The 13,104-nt window shown below is 40.2% G+C and overlaps 1 protein-coding gene across 5 annotated transcripts in view; it reads left to right on the forward strand.

Moving 5' to 3' along the window:
* The window catches only part of KIF1A (kinesin family member 1A), a 233,028-nt gene that overhangs the window by 203,295 nt on the left and 16,629 nt on the right, over positions 1 to 13,104 (forward strand). For all 5 annotated transcript variants that reach the window (XM_073581223.1, XM_073581219.1, XM_073581220.1 and 2 more), the window contains 7 exons: positions 1,040 to 1,154; positions 6,438 to 6,571; positions 7,002 to 7,063; positions 7,470 to 7,615; positions 8,181 to 8,393; positions 10,709 to 10,786; positions 12,665 to 12,789. In XM_073581223.1, coding sequence (XP_073437324.1) covers positions 1,040 to 1,154; positions 6,438 to 6,571; positions 7,002 to 7,063; positions 7,470 to 7,615; positions 8,181 to 8,393; positions 10,709 to 10,786; positions 12,665 to 12,789 — 873 coding nt within the window. The remainder of the gene's footprint in view (positions 1 to 1,039; positions 1,155 to 6,437; positions 6,572 to 7,001; positions 7,064 to 7,469; positions 7,616 to 8,180; positions 8,394 to 10,708; positions 10,787 to 12,664; positions 12,790 to 13,104) is intronic.

Raw genomic sequence — 13,104 nt, forward strand, 5'->3', positions numbered from 1 at the left:
AGACTTTTAGGTGATTTTTTTTGTTAAGTTTCAAAAATAAGTTGATTAACAAGTAGTACAGTTTTTTTTAGATAAAAATAGAGAATTTGTCAAAAGGATGATTAAAAAAACACGATGCAGAAAAAGGCTAATATTAGGATTCCAGAAATGATATCAATTGTTAGGGTTGCCCATTTTAGCACACCGTAAAGAATCAAGTAAGGGTTGTTTAAGTGAGAGGTGGACAACACGGTACATGGGTAGTTATGTTGGCCCTGCATATAGCACTGACGGGTGGATAAAGAACTACTACTTTATCATTTAGAAGAAAATAACCACGGCACTACAAGAAATGTGCTCAGAAGGCTCAAAAAGGCCAACGTTTTGGTCATCTGTGGACCTTCATCACAGCCTATCTGTATCATGGAGCTTATTAGGCATGGCTGACAATAAAATTTTTATCGTTTTTCGGTGTATATATTCAGCATACGCGTGGAGGACTTTTTTGGAGTAGACGATGGCCGTAGGGAAAAAAACTAATGAATGATGCATAGATTTGCTCTGACACTTTCCACATAGACTGCTGTACATATGTGTACTGATATACATGATGAAAAACTATTTGTTAGTATTTGGTGTGATGTACATGTGGCAGACTCTATTTACTGCTAGTACATATGTTATCATTCATGCAGAATTTTAATTTTTAAAATTCAGATTTCAGGTTCTGTTTTCATTAATTCCACCATGAAAAAAGTTTGTGCAGACCCTCCATAGTTGCAAACATATTTAAGGGAAGTTTTACATAATATTACCTGGAAACAATGATTATTAGGTGCATTGTTTCATGATACGTACTGGAAAAGTTCCCAAGCTGGGAGACACTGTTCCTCCCCAATGCTGCGGAGAGCTGTGACAATTACTTTTACAGGCTCCAGAACCCGGACCTTGGTAAATAGAGTCTTTGGTGTAATGTTAGTTTGCTGTGTCCCAGTGTGTATAAAATCCAGTCCCCACATATGATGGCACCAAGGACTTAACCCTTTTCCCTCCATGACAGGACCTTCTATCACTTTGAAGTAGCATGGGACAGCTCTATGCACAACTCCCTACTGCTGAACCGGGTCACCCCGTACAGGGAAAAGATCTACATGACATTGTCCGCCTATGTAGAGGTAAGACCACAAATGATTGGTATTCAGTCTAGATAAATTTAGCTGCATACACCAATATGTTGCATCCAGTGAAAGACAGCTTAGGTCTCTTCTTCACATATTCTGAAGAACGGACATAAACTGTTAATGCTTTCATCTGTAATCTGCCTCTTTACTGTGACTTATTAGAGATAGCTACCTTATAGGCCAATGTCCAACCCTTTAACGAGCATTGGGAAATTACTTAGGATATATTGCTGAATATCATAGGTCTTTCAACTAGCACCATGCCTTGCACTTAAGAGGGACAAGAACCCCAAAACAAAGATGAATGTCTTTTTCCTTGTGTTGAAGATACAGTAGTTACTCCCGTCTCCATTGAGGGGTATAAACAGCTCTTGTGAAAACAACCAACTTTCCAATTTACTTATTTTTACCGCAGTATAGTTTTTAGGATAAGCAGGTTGCGTAGTCAGGAGTTAGCCAGAGGTCGGTACATGGGAACAGCAGTATAGTTTGAAGGATAAGCAGGTTGCATAGTCAAGAGTTAGCCAGAGGTCAGTGCATGGGAAAACAGCATAATTTGGAGGATAAGCAGGTTGAGTAGTCAGGAATTAGCCAGAAGTCGGTAGACGGGAAAAGCAGCATAGTTTAGAGGAGGCAGCAGCAACCCAACTGAGTATCTCTGGAGAGACCAGAAAATGGCTGTCCACCAACGTTCACCATCCAACCTGATGGTACTGGAGAGGATCTGCAAGAAGAATAGCAGAGCATCTCCAAATCTAGGTGTGAAAAACTTGTTGCATCATTCCCAAGAAGACTCATGGCTGTACTAGCTCAAAAGGGTGCTTCTACTCAGTACTGAGCAAAGGGTCTGAATACTTTGATCATGTGATATTTCAGTTTTTCTTTTTTAATAAATTTGCAAAAATTTCAACATTTCTGTTTTTTTTCCGTCAAGATGGGGTGCAGAGTGTACATTAATGAGAAAAAATGAACTTTTTTGAATATACCAAATGGCTGCAATGAAACAAAAAGTGAAAAAATTAAAGGGGTCTGAATACTTTCCATACCCACTGTATATACATGTATGTATGTGTTTTTATATATATATATATATATATATATATACATATATATATATATATATATAGTTATATAAATATTTGCACTAAAAAAAGTGTCCTAAAATCCAAAGATAAAACACCCTAAAGTATAACATGCAATACCCATAAAAAATAATAAATAAAGATAAAGCACTACTATGCCTAAAGAAATGGGCTTGGAGTGATTTTTTAAGATATAGCACAATTAATGTTAACCAGACGAGTACCTTTCAACACCTGAATAGAGCCATATTCAAACGGTGCTCTGTAATCCCAATCCAAGGCTGAGTACACAGAGTGGCTGCTCCCACTGAAAGCCAAAGGTCCTTGTGCTGAGAAATTGTCCCGTTATAGTCCAAGTGAAGGAACCTCCAAAATTGGTATCAAAGGTTAATGATAAAATGTCACTAATGTTATGACAGGTAAAGAACGATGTCCCGGCCGGTGACAATCATCCACCTTATTAACAGAATCGCGCCGCAGCACAGCGACAGACGCGCTGTGTAAAAGCTGCAACCCAGCAAGGAACAGGACCTTGCGTGATGTCACAATCACGTTATGAGTCACATGATCAGCTAAGGAGCGCTAGAAGGACCAAATTTCCTACGCGTTTCAGAAGACTACAGCTTCCTTCGTCAGGGATGATCCTTGGTTCAGAGATAGCGCTTTAAATACCTGCCACACATGCATAGGAATATTAAACATTAAAAGCAACTAATTCTATTTCACTATTTAGTCCATTCGGCATTAAAGTGTTCATTTTAAATATCCACTCACTTTCTTCTTTAGAGATCTGATTAAAATAGTTCCTCTTTCTCCAACTTTTTTTTAACAATTTTGATCCCAGTTACCTTAATGTCTCTAATAGAACCTCCATGGTGTATAAAAAAGTGTTTAGACAAAGGGTGACCAGTGAACTTCTTGGTAATATTTCGCAGATGTTCAGCAATTCTTATGCACATTGGACGTATAGTCCTGCCGATATACATTTTCCCACATGGACATGTGATTCCATAGATGACTCCTTTAGTTTCACAAGTGATAAAATCCATAATATTAAATTCAATACATTTGTTGGCAATTACCATTTGTTTTTTCGTGCCCAATTTTTTACAAGGACCACATTTTTTGCACGGAAAAAAGCAGCTAGGGGGTTTTGATTCTCCTATATTATTCCTTGTTAAATTTCTTGGAATTGAAGGCACAATTCTATTCCCCAAATTATTGGCCTTTCTGAAAACGAACCTCGGATGTGTTGGTAATGCTTCACCCACAATCTTGTCCTTTTGTAAAATATTCCAATGTTTCCTGACAATATTTTTAATTATTTTAACATTGGAATTATATTGGAGGATAATCGGAATTTCCTCTCTAGAGTAAAAATCATCCTTATCCTTTTCTTTGGGGTTCAAAAGTTCTTCCCTTTGCATTTTACCCACCAATTCTGTAGTTCTTATCAGAGAGTCCTTGTCATACCCCTTATGTTGAAACCTGATGTTAAGAGATTCAGCCTCTTTAATGACATCCTGTTCTCTGGAACAATTTCTATAAGCTCTTATGAGATGACTCTTAGGAACATTAAGGAGCCAATTCGGAAGGTGGCAGCTATCTAAAGCAATAAAATTATTAGAGTCCATGGGTTTATCGTACACTTGAGTCTGAATAGTGTTGTTTTCAATAAAAATTCTCAAGTCTAAAAAATTGACCTCCTTGTAACTGGTGGTGGCAGTAAAATTTAAAAAATAGTCATTTTTATGTAACTAATTTAAAAATTCATTTAATAAAATGTCACCACCAGACCAAATAAAGAATATATCATCAATAAAACGACGCCATAGCACCAGGTTCGCCCGCAGATCTCCACCCTGGTAGATGGTCTCATGTTCCCATTTTTTTCCACGTAGAGATTCGCGTAACTGGGGGTGAACCAGGTGCCCATGGCTGTACCCCACTTCTGGGAGTAGTAGTTCATCCCAAACTTAAAATAATTATGAGTCAATATGAATTCAATACAATCTAAAATAAAACACAATCTGGTCATTTGGAACCATATTATTCTTAGATATGAATTGTTGAACCGCTTCACAACCTTTTTTACCCTGAATGATGGTATACAGTAAGGTGATATCGAGAGTTCCCATAATGTAGTGGTCTTGCCATTCCACTTCCTTTAGGAGTCTTAGTATATGGGTGCTGTCCTTTAGATAAGCTGGAAGTAAGGGAGTCAGTCTTTGTAGGTGACAGTCTACGTATTTTGATAAATTAGATGTTAAACCCCCTATGGCCGATATAATGGGTCTACCTGGTGGGTTGACTAAGTTCTTATGCACCTTTGGTAAATAATAGAAATAAGGTATACGTGGATGTTGGGTGCTAATGAAATCTCTCTCCTGTTTATTTAAAAAACCTTTTTCATACCCCTTTTTAAAAGTTCAACCATTTCCAAGATGTAATGGTCTGAGGGGTCGTGGTCAACTAACTCATACGTCCGTGTATCAGACAAAATGCGTAAAGCCTCCTTTTGGTAGTCATCTGTATTTAGAACAACAATGCCACCCCCCTTATCAGCAGGCCTAATAGTAATATTTTTATTATTCTGCAATTGCCTAATGGCTCTGTGTTCTTCCCTTGATAAGTTATATTTAAATCTCCTGCACCTGTTATCTGAAATTTTCCTTATATCCTGTATTACATTATTTTGAAAGGCATCAAAAGCTTCTGAATACTCCTGAATGGGGTTAAAATTTGACTTATTCCTTAATCCGGTATGTTGATATGGATCAACAGTTTGTAATACCCCCTCAGAATCTATGGTTGTTACTTTTTTCTTCATATAATGTTTTTTGATGGCCAATTTTCTCATAAACATTTTAATACCCACAAAAGCTTGGAATTTATTAAAGCCTGCACTGGGGACATATTTTAGTCCTTTGTTCAATAAACACACTTCATTATCCGCAAGTGTATGATCGCTAAGATTAAAAATTCTTTGTTGTTGAGGAGCAGGGGAAGCTATATGCTGTAATGATTGTTTGTTCTTTTTTTGGTTGATTGCCCACCCCTACAACCTCTTTATACCCATCATACATATCCTCCATCCCATAGTCGAGTGCCCATATACCCATCACACATCCTCCATCCCATAGTCCCATGCCCATATACCCATCACACATCCTCCATCCCATAGTTCTATGCCCATATACCCATCATACATATTCGCCATCCCATAGTCGAGTGCCCATATACCCATCACACATCCTTCATCTCATAGTCCCATGCCCATATACCCATCATACATATCCTCCATCCCATAGTCCCGTGGCCATATACCCATCAAACATATCCTCCATCCCATAGTCCAGTGCCCATATACTCGTGATACATATCCTCCATCCCATAGTCCAGTGCCCATATACATCACACATCCTCCATCCCATAGTCAACCATTATGACATCATAATGAGCGGCGGGGCTTGCAACCTATGATGACATCAGCGTCACCATGGCAACCATTATGACATCATAATGAGGGGCGGGGCTTGATACACACACACTTTTTTCCCCATTATGTAGATAGGGGCAAAATTGTTTGGTGAATTGTAACGCGCAGGGTTAAAATTTCGCCTCACAACATAGCCTAGGACACTCTCGGGGTCCAGACGTGTGACTGTGCCAAATTTTGTGGCTGTAGCTGCGACGGTACGGATGCCAATCCCGGACATACACACATACATACATACATACATACATACACACATACATACATGCATACACACCCACATTGAGCTTTGTATAATAGATATATATATATCTTTGTCACCATAAAAGGAGGGGGGCCCAAGCTGTTAGTGTCCACCCCTGTCACAGACAGTCTGTTCTCCTGATCTACATGTCTCACACTTGTAACGTCCCAATGCATTTATAATAAGCTCTGGAGGCAGATTCTCCGGGAGATCTATGTCCGGCCCGTAGATCTTAACAGCTCATTTACATATTAAGAAAAACGTGGATTTCTCTGGAGGAAAACATTGGATCAGAGATATCGAGGCATCATTTTATTCAGCTTCCTATGACATAAATGCCCATATAGATGGCTTAGGAGGGTTGATCTTACTGACAGATTCTCTTTAAATGATGAACAGATGTACATTTTTTGGACAAAAGGATTTCAATAAGCAATTAAATCTCTTCCTCACAGATGGAGAACTGTACACAGCCTGCTGTTATCACCAAGGACTTCTGCATGGTGTTTTACTCTCGGGATGCCAAACTGCCTGCATGTCGTTCCATTCGAAACCTATTTGGTACAGGCAGTCTCCGAGCTTCTGAGAGGTTAGTTCATGCTCAAAGGGATGACTCTGTCTATGCATCCCCTTGTTGACAATGGATGTAACTCAATACTAGGTTTAGGAAGTACAAGGCATAACTAATGACTTGTCCCTGAAGGCCATGTTTGTGACGTCTGCATGGCGGTACTCATCTCGGTACTATATACACCTATATGGTACTGTATTATATATCTGAGAGTTTTGTATTTTCTCCTAGAATTGTTGCATCTAGGGTAGACAAGGCACGTTACTAATTCTAATATTTTCAAATCTTTTTATATGTGGTACGATCAGTTCAATGTTTAATACAAATATTAAAAACATATTCACAAAATTGCACCACAAACTTAGAGTCAAAAGACCAGACGTGGTTGCATCGGTTTAATAAGTCTACTGTGACTTCACACCTTGACTCTAGGTTTTTGATTTTACAGTAACCGTGTGACTGGAGTATATGAACTCAGTCTTTGCCGAGTTGCAGAAGCCAGCAGTCCAGGTGAGTTGTATTTTAGAAAGTCATCTCAGACCATCACGGATTTCTAGAATGAAAACGCCCTATAGAAAGTTCTACTCATGACACGCTTCAGAGATTTTCCCTGACCCTGTTACCATTTTGGGTACTGTCTACACTGTGAGCCCATGAAGATCATAGAGACTAAACAAAAGAAACAAAAACCCATCAATAACAAATGCCCACGTAATGGAGTTTACTAAAGAATCCTAAACTCTTGCTTGGCTTAGTCTAGGGGGTTCAGGACCTACAGTAAAGTGACCTGTTAGCATCCTATAACCCTGGCTATACGCTGCTGGAGATGAAACATTCAAAATTTCCAAATGTTCCAACATTGAAGCTAATACCATTTTTTATATCTTACTGTCTCTTTCCTGTAATGTTTATTTAGGGATGCAAAGAAGACGTAGACGTGTGCTGGACACCTCCGTGGCATATGTGAGGGGTGAAGAGAACCTCGCAGGGTGGAGGCCAAGAAGTGACAGCCTAATTCTTGATCATCAGTGGGAGCTGGAGAAACTCAGCCTACTTCAGGAGGTAATTCCTGCATCTGATTACCAATCATGTTTGCGACAAAGAGAATATCGGACTGGTATGTTGAGGTAATTTTGTTGCAGTATCATATTGAATTCTTACACATTCTATTATGTTGATTTGGAGTACGGTAATTTACTTCCACTTATGAGCTTAAAGGGGTTTTCCAGCCCCATATTTTTTACAAACCGTTTGCAATGGTATACAATAACAAAAATTGTAATTTTCACCCTTCCAATCCCCTGCAAACACTTTCTTAATCCCTTATTTGTGTCTTGCACCACACTGCTATAGTGATGATAGGGTGTGCAGAAACTTGACTGCAGCTGCAGTCAATCAAGGGCTTTAGGGGGTGATGTTTCGATCCCAGTGAGGTCAATGTTGTAGCAAGTAATTGACTTCATTTGCCACAAATCAGGATGACATTACTGGAGCCATGTTGATTGGCAAAGCTGAGATAATCCATTGCCAAAAAATGAATTCTACAAAAAAAATAAATAAAAACATATAGATTCTTCATGGTTGGTTAAAGTGGTTTAAAATATTTCTTTTAATTGTACTTGTTTAGGTTGAAAGGACTCGACATTACCTACTGCTCCGTGAGAAACTAGAAGCCACACTGCGGGGAGCACCAGACAGTCTTACTCCTTCCCCTACTGATGAGATGCTTCCACTCAGCCCCACATGTCAGATGGCACCACCACAAGAAGAAGGCTCCCCAAATGTGGAGGAAAACCCTCTGGAGATGGCCAGTGAAAGACAAAAAGAGCTGGCTGCAAAGGTACTGGGCTGTCTACATGTATATGGATCTAGTCCAGCATAAAAACATAGATTTGCCTAAAATCAAGAGGCCTCACCATGTCCCTGTGCATAAGTAGCTTATTAAAAGGTATTGTCCCGTCCGAACAACTCCTGTTTGTATGCCTTAAAAGAGCCTACACATGTTATAGTAAACATAGAATTGCATCCATTCTGCCAGGACATTGTTGTCTTCCAGGACATGGTTATCTGCCTGGACATGGTTATCTGCCAGGACATGATTATCTGCCAGGACATGATTATCTGCCAGCCTCCTACACTTCAATATGCTGTAAACTCCTGGATCTACTGTATTTATGTTTCATGTGGTGTGACACCTTATTCCATGGATGCTAGTTAGATATGGCAGAAGAAAAGCCATCAGAATTAGTTAACAAAAAAAAAACGCAATCCCATACAGAGACATCTTTGGGACAGGTTGAGGCATAAGCAAATTGACTCTCTCAATAAAGGGTTATTTCCAAGTTTAACATTTATTGGATCCATTTGTCACCACTTGTGAATGGTGCCCCATGGTGAGCCACTGTCAGAGGACAGGTGGCTGCACGTGCGTGGCTCTCTATTTATATGGGCGCTCCAAAAAAGATGTGAATAATCCATTAAATCGCTGTATAATATACAGTGGGGAAAAAGTATTTAGTCAGCCACCAATTGTTCAAGTTCTCCCACTTAAAAATATGAGAGAGGTCTGTAATTGACATCATAGGTAGACCACAACTATGAGAGTCAAATGAGAAAACAAATCCAGAAAATCACCTTGTCTGATTTAGCAAGATTTATTCAGCAAATTATGGTGGGAAATAAGTATTTGGTTATTAACAAAAGTTCATCTCAATATTTTGTTGTATATCCTTTGTTGGCAATGACAGAGGTCAAACATTTCCTGTATGTCTTCACAAGGTTGGCACACACTGTTGGTGGTATGTTGGCCCATTCCTCCATGCAGATCTCCTCTAGAGCAGTGATGTTTTGGGCCTGTCGTTGGGCAACACGGACTTTCAAATCCCTCCAAAGGCTTTCTACGGGGATGAGATCTGGAGACTGGCTAGGCCACTCCAGGACCTTCATATGCTTTTTACGAAACCACTCCTTCATTGCGGTGTGCTTGGGATCATTATTATGCTGAAAGACCCATCCACGTTTCATCTTCAATGCCCTTGCTGATGGAAGGAGGTTTGCACTCAAAATCTCACGATACATGGCCCTATTCATTCTTTCATGTACACGGATCAGTCATCCTGGTCCCTTTGCAGAGAAAGAGCCCCAAAGCATGATGTTGACACCCCCATGCTTCACAATAGGTGTGGTGTTCTTTGGATGCAACTCAGCATTCTGTCTCCTCCAAACACGATGAGTTTTATTTCTACCAAACAGTTCTACTTTGGTTTTATCAGACCATATGACATTCTCCCAATACTGTTCTGGATAATCCAAATGCTCTCTAGCAAACTTCAGACGGGCCCAGATATGTACTGGCTTAAGCAGGAGGACATGTCTGGCACTGAAGGATCTGAGTCCCTGGTGGTGTAGTGTGTTACTGATGGTAGCCTTTGTTACGGTGGTCTCAGCACTATGCCAGTCATTCACTAGTTCCCCCCCGTGTGGTTCTGGGATTTTTGCTCATCGTTATTGTGATCATTTTGACCCCACGGGGTGAGATCTTGCATGGAGCCCCAGATCGAGGGAGATTATCAGTGGTCTTGTATGTCTTCCATTTTCTTATTATTACTCCCACAGGTGATTTCATCACACCAAGCTGCTTGCCTATTGCAGATTCAGTCTTCCCAGCCTGGTGCAGGGCTACAATTTTGTTTCTGGTGTCCTTTGACAGCTCTATGGTCTTCACCATAGTGGAGTTTGGAGTGTGACTGAGGTTGTGGACAGGTGTCTTTTATACTGATGGCAAGTTCAAACAGGTGCCATTACTACAGGTAATGAGTGGAGGACAGAGGAGCCTCTTAAAGAAGTTACAGGTCTGTGAGAGCTAGAAATTTTGTATGTTTTTAGGTAACCAAATACTTATTTTCCTCAATAATTTGCAAAATAAATCTTGCCAAATCAGACAAGGTGAGTTTCTGGATTTGTTTTCTCATTTTGACTCTCATAGTTGTCGTCTACCTATGATGTCAATTACAGGCCTCTCTCATCTTTTTAAGTGGGAGAACTTGTACAATTGGTGGCTGACTAAAGACTTTTTTTCCCCACTGTATAACTGTTGTCCTCTTATGGAATCTCATGCTGATATTTATATTGGTAATCTCATGATATGTTTTACAGTGTCTTCGTCTTCTCACCCATACCTTCAACAGAGAATACACTTATAGCCACGTGTGTGTAAGCGCCAGTGAAAGCAAGGTGAGAAATCACATCTCAATGTAAAGTGCTCTGCACTATTTGTAGCATGGTATTTAGTACATTTCCTACAAAAATGTACAACCAAGGCTTCTAATCTAGTTTTCCCTAGCATCTACAGAGTTCTCACACATTCAAAAACAAATATTGGTTAATTGTCTTATACATGTGTATAGCAGGTTGTTATTCTAATGCGTGGATATATCTTGTATGTCGTGGCATGGTAAGATGGTGCGGTAGACATCTATATATATGTAAAAAAAGTGTATGTATGTATGTGCGTATGTGTGTGTGTGTATCAGCCACGCCCACTCCACATAGCCGTACCCAATCACTAAGCATCTTTCATTTCACTAGAGCTGTTTAAAAGAAGCTGAGCTGTGATTTGTTGCTATGAGCAACAGTTTTCCCATTCCACAACACCTCAGCAGACACTGACCGGGTGGGAGAAATCTAGCATCCCCGGGAACATAAGCTCCCAGCCATTGTCTACCCCCCAGAAAGGAGCAGAGAGCACATGACAGAAATGAATCACCCCCTCCTGTGCCCATATACCCATCACACATCCTCCATCCCATAGTCCAGTGCCCATATACCCATCACACATCCTCCATCCCATAGTGCCATAGGCACATCTTCTTGACCACAACAGGTACACTGCCCGTGTTGTCCATAGCAACCGATCACTAAGCATCTTTCATTTCACCAGAGCTGTTTAAAAGATGAAAGCTGAGCTGTGATTGGTTGCTATGAGCAACAGTTCCATAGCAACCAATCACAAAGCATGTTTCACACAGGATAGGATTAGATACACGGCTCAGCAGACAGTATCACACAGGATCGGATTAGATACACGGTTCAGCAGACAGTAACACACAGGATAGGATTAGATACACAGCTCAGCAGACTGTATCACACAGGATAGGATTAGATAGACGGCTCAGCAGACAGTATCACACAGAATAGAATTAGATACACGGCTCAGCAGACAGGATCACACAGGATAGGATTAGATACACAGCTCAGCAGACTGTTTCACACAGGATAGATTAGATACACGGCTCAGCAGACTTTATCACACAGGATAGAATTAGATACACAGCTTACCAGATAGTGTCACACAGGATAGGATTAGATACACATCTCAGCAGACTGTATCACACAGGAGAGGATTAGATACACAGCTCAGCAGACAGTATCACACAGGACAGGATTAGATACACAGCTCAGCAGACAGTATCACACAGGATAGGATTAGATACACAGCTCAGCAGACTGTATCACACAGGATAGGATTAGATACACGGCTCAGCAGACAGTATCGCACAGGATAAGATTAGATACACATCTCAGCAACAGGATGTGCCAAAGGAGAGGATATTTTCATTCCAAGAATTCCATCTGATTTGCCTTTTGATTTTTAACGCCTCCAGTTTCCCGTTCGAGTGGCATTTGCAATGTCCATTAACAATGCTCAGGGACAGTCCTTGAAAGTAGTAGGGATCAATTTGCAATCTCCATGCTTTTCTCATGGTCAACTTTACGTGGCCTGTTCAAGAGTTGGAACTGCCAAAAATCTGCTCATCTTTGCACCGAAAGGAAAAATAAAAAATGTTGTTTATCAAAAGGCTCTTTAATGAGTTGAAAATAAAATACTACCAATACTTGGGTAATCGTTTAGTTACAAATTTGTGTTGCAAATCTGTAGTGTTGAATATATGATGTGAAATGTTTTTATGTGCAATATAATCATTATAATTTGTTATAACTAACCACAGTTGCTTACTATGCCCAGGCAACGCCGGGCTCTTCAGCTAGGAACAGACAAAGATTAACTGGTCATAATCATAAGGAGTAACTTGTCAAAATGTGTATTTACAGCTGTCTGAAATGTCAGTGACCCTTCTACGTGACCCCTCTCTTCCAGTCCTGGGGGTTTCAACTCTTACACCCTCTAGTACCTGTCCATCCCTGGTAGAAGGACGATACTGCAGCCCAGAAACCAGGTCAGTTTGGGCCAGCGGTCAAATGTTACAGAGACAGCATCAGAAGATTACAGGGGATGAGGATAAATGGCAGTATGGCTTAAGCTTTATATATAGGTTGTAGGAAGCGGACCAGATCTGAGATCAGAGGAGTCGAGGATAGATGGCTCTATAGTAATAGGGGTGAATCCTACAACCTATAGATGATCACTTTGCAGGATACATCCCAGATCTAAGATCAGAGGGGAGAAGGATAGATGGCCATATAATAATTGCCTTATATCATCTATACTGTAGGTTGTAGGAAGTGTGACAGATCTGTTAATGACAACTGCA

The sequence above is a fragment of the Dendrobates tinctorius genome, unplaced genomic scaffold (genome assembly GCF_039654945.1).
Source record: "Dendrobates tinctorius isolate UK_male_01 unplaced genomic scaffold, ASM3965494v1 ptg000069l, whole genome shotgun sequence".
NCBI classification, from domain to species: Eukaryota; Metazoa; Chordata; class Amphibia; order Anura; family Dendrobatidae; genus Dendrobates; species Dendrobates tinctorius.